Raw genomic sequence first — 19,321 nt, 5'->3', positions numbered from 1 at the left:
ACATTCTTTACTAATTAATTCTCACTTTTCATTATTTGCAAAATTACAATCACTGTTGTCCTAGTTGAATTTGAGGCAAGCTCATCTTGGAGTCTTTCATCCATCCCACAGAAGTCTGAAAAAATCTATCTTGTCACCTACAATGAGGCTCCAGTTCTAGTTCTGTTCAGCAAGGACACATAGGCTTTATTTGACTGCGTTGTGTTAAAGTAGATGCTGTTTCTGAAAGTTCACAGGAAAAAGTCGTCGTGACTTTTCTGAAATCAATAGACTGAAGATCCAATGAATCTCATTTTCAGTTATTATTATATGTATATATAACATACAATTCTACATGAAAGAGAAATACACAAGGATTTCTGAAATTGGAATTCATAAGAATCTACATTCTTAATATAGACTCAACAGTAAAACATTTGGATAAATCAGGAAGACACAGATCTAAAATGTGCAAAAATTCTTCCCAGCCCTGGATCCATATGGGTTGAATTAAACGGTATGTTCTCACCTTTCAGGGCTGCTACCCTGAAGTCTGAAAGAGCTCTAATCTCGCTTTGTTTTATTTCCTGTTGTTATAATCTTTTGATAAGCAAACAAACAAAATTTTATGAAAAGGTAAATAACGATTGTCACACAAGCCAGCAGGAACCCAATCACATCCAGACAGTAGTACTGGAACCAGGTGAGGTCGTGGGCTGCAACCCGAAGGTGTTTGGCTCCTTTGTGGCGCATGACGTACTCAATCCAAAAGACTGCTCGGTCCAGGGGCTTCATGAGCTGATCGTGGTGAATTCTTGATAACTTCCTGACATTCTCTTTATAGCTGAAGAAAAATCAATAGACATCAGCTTATAGAATGCACAGAAAAGTAGGTATGTGAAATTTTTACACAGATGGTGAAGATGAGTGTTACATTTAAGTGGAAGAAAAGTTAATCATATTATCAAGATCTGAGTTTAGAAATTGGAATTAGTTGGGTGGATTGGATTATAAGTCATGAAGGAGAAATTGGGAGAGAACAAGTATTTCTTTTTTATTTATTTATTTATTTATTTTGACAGGCAGAGTGGACAGTGAGAGAGAGACGGAGAGAAAGGTCTTCCTTTTTGCCATTGGTTCACACTCCAATGGCCACTGTGGCCAGTGTGCTGTGGCCAGCGCACCACGCTGATCCGATGGCAGGAGCCAGGTGCTTCTCCTGGTCTCCCATGGGGTGCAGGGCCCAAGCACTTGGGCCATCCTCCACTGCACTCCCTGGCCATAGCAGAGAGCTGGCCTGGAAGAGGGGCAGCTGGGACTAGAACCGGTGTGCCGGCACCGCAAGGCAGAGGATTAGCCTAGTGAGCCGCGGCGCCAGCCGAGAACAAGTATTTCTAATATGCCAAACTAGAAATTGGAATCAGTTAACTCTCAAAGGCAAACAAAAATAAAATCACCACTGAAGTCCAACTACTTTCAAACATAAGGGTCTACAGTACTATTATTAGCAATACATTCCTTCACAGTTCTTTCATTTCCATTTAAGTGACATATATCAAGCATTATTGACTCCAAGAGTATAATGGCAACAGCAAAACCAAAAGTAATTTGTATACCAGAATAACTCGAAATGTCAATATTTCTTGTTACAAAAGTGTTCACTATCAAGCCAGAATGTTCCAATTTATCCATTTAAAGTCAATTATGTCTTTGTTTTATAATTATTCAAAATAAGACTAAATTAACCATAACCATAAAAATCAACAGTATGCCCTTATTTATAAGAAGTATTTTTTTTGTTGTTTTCAATTGGTTTTCATTTAATAAATTTGAAAGTCCTAGTTATTTAATTATCAGTCACAGAAACAAATATCTGAATAGGGGGGGCTGGCATTGTGGTGTAGTGGGTTAAGCCACCGCCTGTGACATGTTCATCCCATTTGGGCACTGATTTAAAATCCAGCAGCTTCGCTTCCAATCCAGCTCCCTGCTAATGTACCTGGTGCATGGGAAACAGAGGTTGTTTTACGTCATTCCAGTTTACTGAAAACATGTAATTTAGAACAATGTTTAAAAAGAAAATATGTGAATACTATCAGAGATAACAGATATGCTAATTTGTTCCACTATAGTGTCTTTTCTTACTATCTATATAAATTGCATACATCTTTTTATCTAAAATATGCACAATAAAATATATTCAAAATAATAGTTTACAAATTCTCATGCTGAAAGTCTTAACTGGGCAGAATGTTATTGGAGCTAGTGCAGTATTCCACACTCTTGTAACATGGTTACCTTCTTCACTGATTCCACATCCCACTTACTAACAAATTCAAAATGTGTGCACTAACTTCAAACTTCTGAAAACAGTTTTATAAAACCATTGGGAAAAATTATTATGGCACTCATCATGAATTATTAATGAGAGTCTCTTAATTGTAACCAAATTTGTACACAACATAATGTTCATTTTTAGAAAAAATTAGTCCTTGAGTGAAAACTCATCTATAAGTACTATGTAGTTAAAAAATAGTACTCACGAAGGATCATTAATGACTGTCTTCAAGGCATTGAACAAATCGGCACTTGACATTGTTCTCCAGTTCAATCTAAGAGCTGCTCCCTTGGCCGTGATATGAGCGATATTATCAGGTTGCTCCCCAAACAAAGGAAGACCCACCATAGGGATGCCATGGTGGATAGCTTCATAGATGCTATTGGCTCCACCATGAGTTACAAAAACTTTTGTCTTTGGATGACCTAGGATTGAAGGATTTTCATAAAATTATGAATGATAAGCCTTAAAAATTAAATGAAAAATGTACCATAATAAGCACTAAAAGGACAAGTGCCCTCGACATAACAGATCATAATAGTTGTAAAACTGCATTTAACCTGCTTTCAGATAAGAGGAACAGGCAGCTAAGTCCACCTGGTAGATAAGTGAAGGCTGAATGTAAAGGGTGATGTGTGGCTTGAAACTTGACAAGCGAACTCTTGATTAACAAGGGGGCATGTAAAAAGGCACATACTGGTAAAGGAGACTACATATAATAATAACAACAAAAAAACTCAAGTGAAAGGTAGACCATTTTCTTTTAAAGAAACAGTGTATTCAGTGAATCTGATATGTAGGATGTGCAGCACAGCAAGAAGTGGCACAGTGCAGTGCTGTAATCAGGGAAAGGGGAACCAACACTTCATCTTGAAATGCACTATCACTTCATGAGAGAGGCTGCGGGTTTTCCCAGAAAATGCAGAGTTATTCATATCAATATGCTAATTATTTTAGTGGCATTTCAAATTCCTATATTATGTGAAAAACAGAGGTGATGACTATAATAGGAAACAGAGATAACCCAGGAAATTATTTTAATTATTTTAAAAAGTTTATTTGAAATACAGATACAGAGATGGAGGGAGGAAGGAAGGTGGGAAAGAGAGAGGGAGGGAAGAGGGGAGAGAGAGAAAGAGATAGAAAGAGGGGGGGAGAGAGAGAGAGAGAGAGAGAGAGAGAATTTCTATCTGATGATTCACTACTCAAATGCCTAAAATGAGAGATGAGTAGCATAAAGCCAGAAGGCATGAACTCAACCCAGGTCTCCCATGTGGGTAACAGGGACACAGGACTTGAGCCTGCTACTTCCCATGGTACAAATTAGCAGGAAGTTGGAATCAGAAGCAGAAGTGGAACTTCAACCCAAGTACTCTGATATGGAATGCAGGTATTCCAATTGATATTTTAACTACTCTGCCAAATGTCCTCCCACCAGGAAATTATTGAAAAAATTCTTTGTATCAGATAACATCATATAAAATAAGGATATTGGACACGAAGAATTTATGTGTACTAAAGTGGCAACTGTTATAATTATTATAGTTCTCATGGGACTAGAAAATAAACTTAGAGGTGTTTGATATTGTTTCTCAGCACTAAATGGTCATCCAGTTTCCTGTTGAACTGTTATTCTGATTGTCTGCTGCTCGTCTTTTCAGCATTTGTTCTCCAGGATCTTACCAAGAAGGTCATTCTGGGGGATCCACTGATAGAGTCGAGTATTAGGTCCTAAGGTTTCTGGTTTTCTGCCATCAAATCGCCAAAGAACCTGTTAGGTAAAGAAATTATTTCATTACTTGAATTTCAAATGAGAGCTTGAGAGAGGTTGAGAGATCAGCTAGTTAAATGTCTTCCATAGGAAAGTTAAGGGAAGGAGGACAAAAAAGATAAAGTAAGGAGTACTAAAAGATTCTGGTAGGTAGAATAACATTTCTGCAGTGTTTTTATAATCAGTCAGGCATGGAACATAATCATGAGATTACAATACAGTATATTAGGTGAGATGAGTGAAAAATTCATTATTTTACAAATTTATTAGGTGATCAAATTTCTAGTACAAAGAAGAGTAACTCATTACTGGCAATACACCCTTTTAATTATACTAATTGCTATGTTGGCCTAAAATGCCAAACAATATCTTTTTTATTTAAGAAATAAATATTTCATTGTAATTTGACATTTTTGAGTTCAAACATATAAATAAATCCATATCATAAACTATGTATGAGAAACAAATCAATTCTATTTAAGAAGTATATTTAACTTGTTTTGGATTACAAATGATTAAGCTCTATTTCTAGAAAAAAATTTAAGTTACATTTTTAATATTTATTTATTCATTTATTTGCTTAGCAATTATTTGAAAAGGAGAGAGAGGGAAGAAGGGAGGAACAGAGAGAGAGAGAGATCATTCACTGGTTCACTCTCTATAGTTGTGGCTTGGCTGGGCAGAAGCAAGGAACTCCACTTTAGTCTTCCATGAGAGAAGAGGCAGGGGCCACATATCTGAGCCATTACCTGCTGTTGCTCATAAGCAGGAAGCTGGATTAGAAAAAGAGGCAGGGGTCAAGGATTGTGGTGCAGTGGTTTGAGCTGCCACCTGTGATACCAGCATCCCATTTGAACATAGGTTGGAGACTCAGCTGTTCTGCTTCTGATCCAGCTCCCTTCTCATGAGCCTGGGAGGGCAGCAGAGGATGGTGCAAGTACCTGAGAACCTGTCACCCATGTGGGAGACCTAGATGGCTGGATGGAGTTCTAGGCTCCTGGCTTTGGCCTGGTCTACATCCTGTCATTGTGGCCATTTGGGGAGTGAACTAATGGATGGAAGATTCTCTCTCTCTCTCTCTCTCTCTCTCTCTCTCTCTCTCTCTCTCTCTCTCTTTCTATTTCTCTATCACACAGACATACACACACTCTGCCTCTCCTCTATCTGTAATTATGCCTTTCAAAAAATAAATCTTTTAAAACAAGGAGAAGCAGGATTCCAACACAGGCCCTCTGACATGTGTTGAGGGACTCCCATATCAAAGGCTTAATCCACTGAGCCACAACACTCAACCATAAAGTGGCATTTTTGAAAAAAATCCAGAGTATTATCTTATTGCTAGGATTGGGAACTCTTTAAATTAGGATGTAAGAGTCAGTTTGTAGTCATTCAGTGGCTGAAAAAGTCCCAAATTGTGATGGTGCTAAATTTTGTTCAGCTGATTTATCTCTTCCATGATGCAGTATAAAACACTGATGGCCAAGATTACTCATTTCTGCTATAGCCAGATAATTTCCATACCCAATACCAAAATAAGGTAATGACCTTGGAACTTCCAAGCTATTCTCATAAGCTGAAGTATAGTCCACAAGTATTTCATTTCAGTTGGTTACGTGAGTGCAAAAAGCAATTTCAGATTCTCAGCAAAAAAATTAACATAGATGATTATTGGAAACCTGTATCATATAAAAATCTAAAAAGTATTTCATGACTACCCAATGATCCAAGTCAATTTGAAAATGAGTACGTGTTATATATTTCAGGGGGACATCTGAAACTCTTCCCATGCCAAGCCAGCTTCTGCTAAACTCCTTTCTGTATTCCCTTCTCCTCCCTCAGCTGGAAGAGCTGTTAATCTATTGAGCAAGGACCCCAATAAAGTGGGGTCACATATTACAATGCACAGGATTCACAATTAGAGTAGGACCCATTTCACCCTTTCTCTTACACCTTCCTGCTTCAAACACTGGTAGGGTCCAGCCTGCAGGACAGTCTCTCTCTCTCTCTCTCTCTCTCTCTCTCTCTCTCTCTCTCTTTCTCTAAACTACTTAGCTGAATTGAAATCTGAGCTTAGGGCTGATGAGCCTTGATTTTCTTTCTCTAAATAGATTCCTGAACAGCACCTAGAATGGGGCTAAACCTAAATCAGGGGAAATAAAGAGTCAGATTCTTTGGAAATCCTTAACTACATGTCTCACTTCAGACCTTCCAATTCTGTTGTGCTTGTACAGTAATCAACTACAATCTAATTCCTTTCTGATAACACTTTTTGTGTATACAGTGACATCAATAAACCTGCAAGGGAAAACAGCACATGACATTGCAGATTTTAGTGATTTCTTTGTCCCTGCCTGCAATGTCATTATGATAAGAAAAGTTCCTTCTGTGCGTGTTAAATGTATTTTTTCTAATCAAATATTAATGTCAAAGTTATTTACCATTAAAATCACCCTCTATGCTATTTTAGCACATGTCAAGCCAAAACATTTCTGAGCGAATATCTGAGATAAATATCAGCTTTCATAACAGGTTACCTTTCATAGGGGGCATTTCTGTAAGCAGTCACTTTACAGAGTTTGTCAGACTCACCAAGTCGCTGCCCACCCTTAGGACACTTTTTCTTACCTTTTGTGGAAGCTGGGCAAGGGCTGATGTGATCACATTGGTCCTTTCTTCTGTCATGTTACTGACCATGGACCCCAGGGAAAACACCACCACTCCCTCTTCTCCAGAGCTCTGCACAAAGTCTTCCATTTCCTGTGAAAAAAATAATTTACTCCAAAATGTATAGTACATTAAGGACAGAGATCCCACATGAGGAGCAAGTGCACAGTGACTCCTGTTGTTGACCCAACAAATTGACACTCTAGTTTATGGCGTCAGTAACCACCCTAGGCTGTCGTCATGAGTTGCCAAGGCTATGGAAGCCTTCCAAGTTTGCCGACTCTGATCATATTTAGACAAGGTCATAAAAGACAGAGTGAGGATAGTAACCAATGATCCTAAGAGTGGCATTTACCAGGTCTGAACAATTCTACAGCATTAAGTGGGGAAGAGGACCATCAGTACACACAGGTTGGGAGTAGAGCCATTGGTGGTAGAGTAGAGGTTATGATTACGAAGGAATGAGGCCCAAGTGCGCTAGACAGGGTCTAGAACAAAGGACAGAGTCATTATTAGAGGAGCTAAGAAAGGTGCTGTCTAAGCTACAATTACATTTTCTGATTGAGAGGCAAATAGAACCTGATAGAAGGGGCTTGATAATAATCTGGTGGGCTTTAGGCCTTGTAAGTTAAGAGGCCCAGATCTTCTGTATATAAAGAGAATTGAAAATGAATCTTGATGTGAATGGAAGGGGAGAGGGAGCAGGAGAGGGGAGGGTTGCGGGTGGGAGGGAAGTTATGGGAGGGGGAAGCCATTTTCATCCATAAACTGTACACTGGAAATTTATATTCATTAAATAAAAGTTAAAAAAAAAGGTTAATTGCAAATCGCAACCAAAAAAAAAATAATTTACTCCATCACAAAAGAGCTGCAGCAAACACAAGTGAACGGATTTGTGCAATCAACTGAGCAGAAAAAATCAAGTCTTATCAGAAATTATTGCAGTGGTCATTGTGTTTAAAGACATGGCTGACAAAATTTTTCCATCTTATCCATTTGTAAGTATACATATGTTCTTGTTAATTACAATCATATTGATTTCTTTTTCTTATAAAATTGAAACTTTATACTCTATGTACATTATAAGCTACAAAGGTAGGGAATGGTAATCCTAATTTATATTCTATTTGTCCTTCTATGGGAAAAAATCTGATCTGATTTGTCTTCTTTGCTCCTGTTTCCAACTAAACATCCTATTATGACTGATTTAATGCTATTAAAGGTTTTTGTTAAACCACATGTAATGGTGTGATATATACATATATGTTATTTGTTCATTACTAAAATTGGATTTAACATACTTTCAATGATTATTTTTATAGATAACTGCTATAAACACGGATTTTGCACATCTTAATTTCTTCTCTCTGTAAAGTTCAATGCCAGTATCTTTTTTAAAGGTTTATTCATATATTTGAAAAGCAGAGATACAGAGAGAGAGGAGAGACAGATTAAGAGAGATCTTCCATTCACTGTGTCACTCCCCAAATGTCCACAATGGTGGGAGCTGGGCCAATTTCAGAGCCAGGTGCTAGGAGCCTCTTCCAGGTCTCGACTGTGAGTGCAGGGGCCCAAACACATAGGTCATCTTCCATTGCTTTCCAGGGTGCATTCACAGGGAGCTGGATCAGAAATGTAGCAGCTGGGACTCAAACAAATGCTCAAATGGGATAGCTGCACTTCAGGCAATGGCTGTACCTGCTACGACACAGTGCCAGCTCCACTAATATATTTTAAAGCCAAAAGTTCTAAAAGTTTTTAAATGTATTCAAAAATCTGTCAATTTTCTTATTTCACTTTTAAAAAGGGACAGATATTATCTGAGACTTTAATAAATAATGGTAAAGCAAGTTGCTAGAGATAAGAAAGATATAGTTAGCATAGAATAAGACAGGTTGTACAATCTGGGATTAAACTGTATCCGTACAACCAAATAACAAGACACATATTAATTATCATTACAGTGCTATGATTCTTTTGCCGTCCTGGTCCTGTTCCCCCTTCTCCTATAAATACTGTCACTTTCCCTTTATGCAAATCATAAAATAATTAAGAATAAAGAAATGTTGAGTAGATTTTCTCTAATATTGCCTCAGGCTTTGGACCTGTGAAAGTTACCATATAAAGTCGAAAAAATTCATTCAGAATAGATATTTGGCTCACTAGGCTAATCCTCTGCCTGCAGCGCCGGCACCCTGGGTTCTAGTTCTGGTTGGGGCGCCGGTTCTGTCCCAGTTGCTCCTCTTCCAGTCCAGCTCTCTACCTGGGAAGGTAGTGAAGGATGGCCCAAGTGCTTGTTGCCCTGCACCCGCATGGGAGACCAGAGGAAGCATCTGGCTTCTGGCTTCGGATCGGCGCAGTGCACCGGCCGTAGCAGCCATTTCGGGGGTGAACCAACAGAAAAGGATGACCTTTCACTCTGTCTCTCTCTCTCTCACTGTCCACTCAGCCTATCAAAAAAAAAAAAAAAAATAGCCGGCGCCGCGGCTCAATAGGCTAATCCTCCGCCTTGCGGCGCCGGCACACCGGGTTCTAGTCCCGGTCGGGGCACCGATCCTGTCCCGGTTGCCCCTCTTCCAGGCCAGCTCTCTGCTGTGGCCAGGGAGTGCAGTGGAGGATGGCCCAAGTCCTTGGGCCCTGCACCCCATGGGAGACCAGGAGAAGCACCTGGCTCCTGCCATCGGAACAGCGCGGTGCGCCGGCCGCAGCGCGCTACCGCGGCGGCCATTGGAGGGTGAATCAACGGCAAAAGGAAGACCTTTCTCTCTGTCTCTCTCTCGCTGTCCACTCTGCCTGTCAAAAAAAAAAAAAAAAATAGATATTGGATTTTAGTCATTTAATATCAATTGTATGATGCTGTAATAAGAAGGTAAATTAAAAAGTATCACTTAGGAGACCATAATATAGCAATTATAATACTTTCCACATATGTCTTTATAGTTCAATATGAATTTAAAATAGATTAAATCTTCATGTTCTGTTATTAAAAATGCCATCCTATATACTGAAAGAATTCTATTCCAATTATCTAAAAGACCTGTCTAGATGCAAGTAGTAAGCATTTTTGCTGTTTTCATTCCAAATTCACTGAATGTTTCCCCTGTTATTCTGTCAGGTCGCTGGAGTGCCAAGATGCCCTCAAGGGCCTTTTCCTGAGGTGTCCTGTAAACTCCGTGTAAGGCAGATACCACGTGTTGGTGAGGTAAGCTCCTTTTATGCTGTATGTAAACCTCTAAGATAGCAGTGAAGAATGGTGTAATGCAATGGTGAAAAACAAGTAAACACTGGTTTTGGCCACAAACATTTTGATTGCTACACATTTATGCTGTTGAAGAATGGTTTCATGTGAGCCTAGAATATTGGTGAAGAACCTCAATACTTAAAATTTTAGCTTTCATCTTGTTTATCATCTAGCCAAAATTTATATATGCAATTTTAAATAAGTGTATATTATTTTCTTTTTTCTTTCTATGATTTTGCTTGAGAATGTAATTTGATTCTGTTGGAAAATTAGTTTATATTGAGTGATGTTACATTCAAAGTATTTGGTACATTTTAGGTTATTAATTCTACTACTAATAAAAATAAAAGCAGCAATAATGTCAATGGTCAATGTTAATTTTGGATTACTGACTTAAGTGCTTGGAATTTTATTTTGTTTATTTATTTCTAAGGGCACAGAAATATTTTATACTTATTTGGTATCATGTGATATATTAATACATATAAACCTTTGTAATGTTAAAATTAGAGTAAATGTATCTGTCTTCTCAACATGTATTTCTTTATAGTAAAACAATAAAGATCCTTTATTCTTCTACTTATTGAGAAAAATATGTCAATTGTCATTATGTACACTCACACTATTATGCATTAGAACACAAGAATTTTTCATCTCTGTCTTCCTACAGCTTAGTTTTTGTTTATGAACTTTTCTCTTTTTCTTTCTAGTCTCTTGTAAACATCATTCTGCTGTCAACACCTATGTGATCAATTTTGTTAGATTATGCATGTGAATGACATCATGCAATACTTGTCTTCCCATGCCTGGCTTCTTTTACTTAATATAATGATCTCCGGTTCCATCAAGGTAGATTTGAAAATCATAAGATTTCGTTGTTTTTACAGATGAGCGTATTCCTTTGTGTATATGTGCCACATTTGCATCACCTCTTCATCAGCAGATGCACACACAAGACGGTGCCTCCTTCTTGGCTACTGAGAGTAGTGCTGCAGTTAACATGGAAATGCAGATGTCTTTTTGGGAGACTGAATTTTGAAGCGTTTATTGTAGTAACATTTTTTTTTCAAATCATACACAGGGTGGCATTATTATTATAAGCACATGAATAATCATGTCTTTGAATTTGTAGTCTAGTCCTCATTTATGTTTGCTGAACTCTTATGATGACCTCCTCAATTCTCACTCTCTGCAATATAATCCAGTGACTGCATAAAGTGTTTTGTTTGTTTGTTTGTTTGTTTCTGTTAAAGGTAATCTCTTCATACCTCTTCCTAGGTCAGTTCTTTTCTCTGATTCCCTACCCAGTGAATTTTAAACTTTTTGATATTATGGGATACCAAATTACTTCTCTAACAAAATCAGCCTCTTTATTCAACTTCTCCTCCTAAGCTTAACTTGCTTTAGTAAAAACAATTCTACATGCTTGTCTTTTACTGTCTTATTCTCTCTCCCTTCATCCTTGCCGTGTTCCTGTGCATATTCATATCTGTTTTATTTTCAGTGACGTTGGGATAGTTTCTATATTCTCTACTGGATGTATTTTTAGCATTCTGTTCCTTTTTCAAAGCATTTTCACACCACTTTTATTGGCTATCTTTCCAGAATTAACAAAGGATGTTGGGGAGAGCAAAAACAATATCTACTTTATTTCTATACAAATCTAACATCTGCCTCTCTTGTATCCTAGTCGCTTTATGAATATACACTGAACTAAGCAATATTTTCTTATTGTTGAATAATGAAGTCCTTAATGTAACTGACTCTAAGAGACTACTATGTAAATGACTCTAACAGACTCTTGTCTCCTAGATATTCTGTGTAATTCTATCATGACAAGGAAATCTGGATACATGCAATAGTGCAGAAATATATAAAGGAACTTCAAAAATTCATAAAAATGAACATTATGGTCTAATTCAAAATTTCTATGCTCTTTGTTCAGTTTTCTCATATGAGTTTCTGGTTGGCAGGGCATTTTATCCTAATTCCAGTATCTCTTCCTGTGTGTCAAATGCTCTGAATGAATAATGCAGAGTCATTTCCATGGAAAATGCTAAGCAAACAAAAGAGAAAGAAAGCACACAGGAACTTATTTACCTTGGGCAGAGGCTGGGCAGGTTTGCAGTGGAGCCCTCCAACAAATTCAACATTTGGCAGGAGTGGGCGAGGAAACTCCAGATCCCAGTAGCTTCGGATGAGCCACATAGCAGCTTTCCCCACCAGCTCAGAGAATCTGACAGGTCTTCCTGAATGGAGAAAAAAATGAAAAAAGGAAGGGTAATGAGAGGACTCTTACATGAAGAACCACATGTATTCTCTGTGATGTGTTGGAATTCTGCAGTCAACGATGTAATTAGTGGACACTGGTAGTGTAAATATGCTTACTTATGCATAAGATACATACACAATTTATGCGTTATTCATATAATAGATTCATGCAAAGGAATGTCTCTCATGCCAACTCAGTAGGGTTAATCCTTGTCATTAAAATGAATACTAAAAAAATAAACATACCTTATTTTTTAATACTCTGAAGTTGCAAAACTAGCAGATGCAAACACGAACAACTAGTTTAGCTCTAGAATCAGGAAATCTTACCAAAATCATGAATACAGCTTTCCTAGGAGAATTCAGTCTGTTTTCTACAATTCATCATTTTCCATGTGAATTGAAAGGTTTTTAGTTTGGCTTAATTTATTTGACCTATGACTGCTTTTGGTTCACCCTTGGGGTTTAAAATATTTATTACATAGAAATTTGTATATAAATATTTGCAGATATCAAGTGGAAAGTTTTTTAGTTATGGAAGTAGAGTTTTTACTCACCCTTATTTTGGATCTTATTCGTTAAAAAATGGAGAAACAATTTAAACATTAGAGACTGGTTGCACACATGTTCACATTTAATCAAGATGTATGCCTTACACAAAATATTATTAATGATTTAATGAAGAAATGTGAAACTTTCCAAACCTGAATTTGTAGGTTTCTGTGTCTCCCTAATTTTAAATAATAATTTATATAATACAAAAATTTAAATTTAAATAAAAACAGAAAAAAATTTTTCTCAAGGTCCATTAATCATTGTGCTAGATATGTATGCAACAGGACAATCTACATGTTTTCATCCATCAACAAATTTAAGAAGTGCCCAACAACATTTATAATATGAAAAAAAAGTAAAGTAGATGGGCAAATAATTGGCTAGAGAAATCCTAAGTGGTTTTGTAGTTGCATGACCTCTTGGAATACCCTATCATAGTGACAGGCAATTGGCTTCTAGCTGATTCTGTAATGGAAAGTTAGAAGTCACACAAGCAACTTAAAAAGGCTTACCAAGAGTTTCACTGCAAAACTGATCCCACCTCTTCTCATCAAATGTTTGGAACCAAAAGTCAAAATAAAGCATCCATAGCGTATTTTTTACCCTCTCCATGAACGTCATTTTACCGCTTAAATTGGACCCAATAATAGGTACATAGGAAGGAGGAAACAGAAGTCCACCACTATACTTTTCATAGGTGTAGCCAGGAGTGAAGCGGAGACTGTACACAAGGGGTACTTCCAGAAGCTCAGCCAGCAGCTCACCACAGGGACCAATGGCATCTGCAAGAACAACATCAAACCTTGATTCTTGAATCTTTGCCAGGATTTTCTTGTTCAAAACTAGGTCTTTGCAGAGACTTTCATAAGTGTTAGAATATTCTAAAAAGAATTTATGCCATAATGGAAAATACTCCCAATATTTTTCTCTTGACACATCATTTATCAATGTTTTTATCCAATACATGAAAAATTCTTCCATTTCTTCTTTAGTAGAAGCTGTAGGAAAAGTTTCAAATTTAATCCCAGATTCATTTTTGGTATCAATTAAAACAGAAGCAGAAGATCTCAGAACAGTTACTGCATGACCTCGCTGGACAAGTGCATCCAGGATTGTCTTCATATTCATCCAGTGACTGAATTCCATAGGCCACACCAGCACCTTCCCACAACTCCCAGAGCTGAAGCAGCAACTCAGCTGTAGCAGCAGCAGCAGAACTGAACTGTGCTTCATAGACATCTTGGTCAAATGCACTTCTTCCTCTTCAATCGCTGTTTCTTTATTTCACTACTCATGCTTTTACGCATGAGTAATCAGGAAGTAATTTATCAAATAGTTAATATATAAATTATACTGGTCAAAATAAACACATCATAAGAGCAATCAGAGCTTGTGGACCAGGATGGCAGGTGGAAAAAGCAAGATGGAAAAAGCAATGGAAAGTAAGAGGTGACTTGCATCTGTAGTCTCCCTGAGACAGAACTAAAAATAATTAGACAGCCCATCCACAGTTCTTTGAAAATGTGCATCAAAGGATTGTCTGTGTGTATGTATATAAAAATTTTGATAAAATATAATTCACATCTATACAATTCACAATTCAAACATTATAATTCAGCATTTCACAGGATTGTGTAATTATCAACACTATCAATTTTTGTCACTTCATTGCTCCAAAAAGAAACCATGTACCTTTTATCCTTTGTTCCTCCAACATATTCCATTTTTTTATTCTTCCAGTCCTACATGAGAATTAATTTGCTCTCTCTATCCATAGATGTTCCAGTTGTGGGTATTTCATGTAAATTGAATCCTATGCTGCTTGGGGCAGGTACAGGGGCACAAATCTCTCTGAGTGACATCCCTGCTGGAGTAGTAAGTCTCTAGGTTCCAGTCTTTTCTGGCCTCTCCCATCATGGAACTGCTAAGCTATGAGTATGCTGGTCAATATCTATTTGGTAGTTTTAATTCTCAGTGGGCTATGAATCAGTACAACCTCTGTATTACTTATGATTTACGGAAGAAGTGGGGAGGGAGTGTTCGTCCATATTTTCTTGGGAGCTGAAAGTCCAGTGGTATAATGTGCACTTGCCTCTGATGGAATTGCTTTGACAGTGGGCTAGGAAGATGCAGCAGAAACAGACTCTCATTGTTTCTTTACCATGTCTTTGATAAAGTTATTTCTTCTTTTTTTTTTCTCTTGGTCTCAGTTTTCTCAATTTAGGTTCTATAGCACATAACATACCTGTGCTTGATAAAAAGAGAGGAGGCCTGATGTTCTTTTGTTCCATAGGTGTAGGGGTTATTTCACAAATTTCAATCAGCAGCTATTAGGAGAAGGAACCTGATATCCTTGTCTGCAGTGCAAGTGCTGTTACACTGGACTACAAGGGGCTGAAGAAGATCATATATTAAATGCAACAGACTCTCACTGCTTTCACTAAGTCTTTGATAAGTCTGTCCGTCACTCCTCCCTTCCCCTCTCCCTCCCTCTCTTCCTTCCTCCAGCCCTCCCTTCCTTCCTTTCATCTTTCCTTCCTTCCTTTATCCCTTCCATCCTGTTTTTGATGGTTTGTGGCAACAGTAGCGATATTCAGAGAAAGCCCATACTGATCTCCAAGGCCAGTAAACAAGTGCAGGTATCCAGGGAACCCTTTGCACTCATTTTGTAAATGCACCAATATCTTTTCTCTACCATCGTAGCTTTTGAGCTGTCCATTTACCATGAACCATTACTAAGTTTTTGGCTATCCAAGCTCAGGTGTATCACTTTTTCCTGTTTAACAAGATTGGAAGGGGAGAGAGGAATCTGAGTTTCCCTGGATCCCCAAAGAGAAGCTCCATTGTTTAGTCTCCTCTCAGCTCTCCTGACACAAAGAAATTCCTTGCAGTCCAAGTCATTTGAAAATCCTACATCTGGTTATATCTTTGCTTTTGAGTACTTTGGTTTAAAAGCATTTTTCAAACTCTTATTATTATCCTTCCATTCGTCTTAGTGATAATATCTCTTGGATATTGTATTATTTCAAGAGCCATACTCTTATGAGCAGCCATTAACTGGACCAAGGACTTCCATGTGTACTGAACAACAAAGCCTGATTAACAAGATTAATTCCCTGGCACGTTTATAACTCTACCATTTGGGTCAAGTCAGACTGAGCATGTGCCGAACTGTACATCTCCTCTGCTCTTATTCCTACTCTTATATTTAACAGATATAACTTTTCAGTTAAATTTAAACACCTAAGAATAATTGTGTGTTAATTACAGAGTTCAACCAATGATATTAAGAAGGACAAAAAAATACTAAAAGGGATAAAGTATTAAGTTGTTCATCAACAGTCAGGGCAAGGGCTTAACAAGTCACTGTTTCTCATAGTGTCCATTTCACTTCAACAGGTTTCCTTTTAGGTACTTGGGTAAATGTCACCAATCAGGGAGAACATATGATATTTGTCCCTTTGGCACTGGCTTATTTCACTCAGCATGATGTTTTCCATGTTCCTCCATTTTGTTGCAAATGACCGGATTTCATTTTTTTGACTGCTGTATAGTATTCTATAGAGTACATGTCCCATAATTTCTTTATCCAGTCTACTATTGATGGGCATATGGATTGATTCCAGGTCTTAGCTATTGTGAATTGAGCTGCAATAAACATTAAGGTGCAGATGGCTTTTTTGTTTGCCAAATTAATTTCCTTTGGGTAAATTCCAAGGAGTGGGATGGCTGGGTTGTATGGTAAGGTTATATTCAGGTTACTGAGGAATCTCCAGACTGACTTCCATAGTGGCTTTACCAGTTTGCATTCCCACCAACAGTGGGTTAGTGTCCTTTTTCCCCACATCCGCTCCAGCATCTGTTGTTGGTAGATTTCTGAATGTGAGCCATTCTCACTGGGGTGAGGTGAAACCTCATTGTGGTTTTGATTTGCATTTCCCTGATGGCTAGTGATCCTGAACATTTTTTCATCTGTCTATTGGCCATTTGGATTTCCTCGTTGAAAAATGTCTATTGAGGTCCCTGGCCCATCTCTTAAGTGGGTTGTTTGTTTTGTTGTCATGGAGTTTCTTCATTTCTTTGTAGATTCTGGTTATTAATCCTTTATTTTTTGCATAGTTTGAAAATATTTTTTCCCATTCTGTCAGTTACCTCTTCATTTTCCTGACTGTTTATTTGCAGTACAGAAGCTTCTCAATTTGATGCAATCCCAATTGTTAATTTTGGCTTTGACTGCCTGTGCCTCTGGAGTCTTTTCCAAGAAGTCTTTGCCGGTGCCTATACCTTGCAGGGTTTCTCTGATGTTCTCTAATAATTTGATGGTGTCGGGTCATAGATTTAGATCTTTAATCCATATTGAGTGGATTTTTGTGTAAGGTGTAAGGTAGGGTCTCGCTTCATGCTTCTGCATGTGGAAATCCAGTTTTCCCAGCACCACTTATTGATTAGACTGTCCTTGCTACAGGAATTGGTTTTAGATCTTTGATCAAATATAAGTTGGCTGTAGATGTTTGGACTGATTTCTGGTGTTTCTATTCTGTTCCGTTGGTCTATCCATCTGTTTCTGTACCAGTACCATGCTGTTTTGATTACAACTGCCCTGTAGTATGTCCTGAAATCTGGTATTGTGATGCCACCAGCTTTGTTTCTGTTGTACAAGATTGCTTTAGCTGTTCAAGGTCTGCTGTGTCTCCATATGAATTTCAGCATCATTTTTTCCAGATCTGAGAAGAATGTCTTTGGTATTTTGATTGGTATCACATTGAATCTATAAATTGCTTTTGGGAGAATAGAGATTTGATTGATATTGATTCGTCCAATCCATGAGCATAGAAGATTTTTCCATTTTTTTGGTATCCTCTTCTATTTCTTTCTTTAAGATTTTGTAATTCTCATTGTAGAGATCTTAAATGTCCTTGGTTAAGTTTATTCCAAGGTATTTGATTGTTTTTGTGACTATTGTGAATGGGATTGATCTTAGAAGTTTTTTCTCAGCCATGGCATTGCCTGTGTATACAAAGGCTGTTGATTTTTGTGCACTGATTTTATATCCTGCTACTTTGCCAAACTTTTCTATGAGTTCCAATAGTCTCTTAGTAGAGTTCTTTGGATCCACTAAATAAAGAATCATATCATCTGCAAAGAGGGATATTTTGACTTCTTCCTTCCCAAATTGTATCCATTTAATTTCTTTTGCTTGCCTAATGGCTCTGGCTAAAACTTCCAGAACTATATTGAATAGCAGTGGTAAGAGTGAGCATCTGTGTCTGGTACCAGATCTCAGTGGAAATGCTTCCAAGTTTTCCCCCTTCAATAGGATACTGGCTGTGGGTTTTTCATAAATTGCTTTGATTGTATTGAGGAATGTTCCTTCTATACCAATTTACTCAGAGTTTTCATCATGAATGGGTGTTGAATTTTATCAAATGCTTTCTCCACATCTATTGAGATAATCATATGGTTTTTCTTCAGTTTGTTAATGTGGAGTATCACATTGATTGATTTGTGAACACTGAAACATCCCTGCATACCAGGGATAAATCCAATTCAATCCCATCAAGGTGGCATATACTCACTAGTCCAAGTGATCAATTTCAGTTCACAGTTGATCATAATGATAGGTCTAAGAGTCAAAGGGATCGCATAAACAAGACTAGTGGTCTGCTAATACTAACTGATAGAATTAAGAAGCAGGGAACGATTCAACATGGGAAGCGGGATACACAGCAGACTCATAGAATGGCACATGTCCTAAACAGCACTCAGGCCTCAGAATTAGCGCTTAAATCATTTGGATCTGGCTGAAGAGCCTATGAGAGTATTTTAGGCACGGAAAGCCAAGACACTCTGGAAAAAAAAAAAAAAAACCCTAAATGAAAGATCTCTGTAAGTGAGATCCCAGTGGAAAGAATGGGCCATCAAAGGAGGTACCTTTCTCTGAAGGTAGGAGAGAACTTCCACTTTGACTATGTCCTTGTCTAAATAAGATTAGAGTCAGCGAACTGAAAATGCTTCCATAGCCTTGTCAACTCATGATAAGAGCCTAGGGTGATTACTGATGCCATAAACAAGAATGTCAATTTGTTAAGTCAACAACAGGAATCACTGTACACTTATACCTCATGTAGGATCTCTGTCCTTAATGTGCTGTTCAATGTAAATTAATGCTATAACTAGTACTCAGAGTTTTACACTTTGTGTTTCAGTGTAGGTGCAAACCGCTGAAATCTTAACATATACTAAATTGATCTTGTATGTAAAGATAATTGAAATTGAATCTTGATGTGAATGCAATGGGAGAGGGAGCTGGAGATGGGAGGGTTGCGGGTGGCAGGGAAGTTATTGAGGGGAAAAAGTCATTGTAATCCGTAAGCTGTACTTTGGAAATTTATATTTATTAAATAAAAGTTAAAAAAACAAACAAGAATAATTCAAAGAACCTACCAAGATTCTAGTTTATACTCTAAGAGTGTCTACAGAAAAAGAAATGTATGGTGTCTGA

General features: G+C 37.7%; 1 protein-coding gene across 1 annotated transcript; it reads right to left on the bottom strand.

The window, feature by feature from the left end:
• Positions 1 to 543: 543 nt before the first annotated feature.
• LOC133765137 (UDP-glucuronosyltransferase 2B16-like) lies at positions 544 to 14,061 on the bottom strand. The gene is made up of 6 exons (XM_062198756.1): positions 13,332 to 14,061; positions 12,094 to 12,242; positions 6,714 to 6,845; positions 4,001 to 4,088; positions 2,523 to 2,742; positions 544 to 823 (listed from the first exon to the last, which is right to left on the bottom strand). The coding sequence occupies exons 1-6, from the start codon at positions 14,056 to 14,058 to the stop codon at positions 544 to 546; spliced, it is 1,596 nt and encodes a 531-aa protein (XP_062054740.1). The 5' UTR covers positions 14,059 to 14,061.
• Between the last annotated feature and the right edge of the window lie 5,260 nt (positions 14,062 to 19,321).

The sequence above is a fragment of the Lepus europaeus genome, chromosome 8, assembly GCF_033115175.1.
Source record: "Lepus europaeus isolate LE1 chromosome 8, mLepTim1.pri, whole genome shotgun sequence".
NCBI classification, from domain to species: domain Eukaryota; kingdom Metazoa; phylum Chordata; class Mammalia; order Lagomorpha; family Leporidae; genus Lepus; species Lepus europaeus.
Note: the sequence above shows the minus strand (reverse complement) of the source record. Positions and strands in the feature narration are given on the sequence as shown.

Bases quoted from the DNA above. Each gene is read 5' to 3' on its own strand.
- LOC133765137 (XM_062198756.1), bottom strand. From the start codon at position 14,058: ATGTCTATGAAGCACAGTTCAGTTCTGCTGCTGCTGCTACAGCTGAGT. The intron at 6,846-12,093 runs GTAAATAAGTTC...TTTTTTTCACAG, and splicing joins CTGCCCAGCCTCTGCCCAAG to GAAATGGAAGACTTTGTGCA. The intron at 4,089-6,713 runs GTAAGAAAAAGT...TTTACCTAACAG, and splicing joins TTGCCCAGCTTCCACAAAAG to GTTCTTTGGCGATTTGATGG.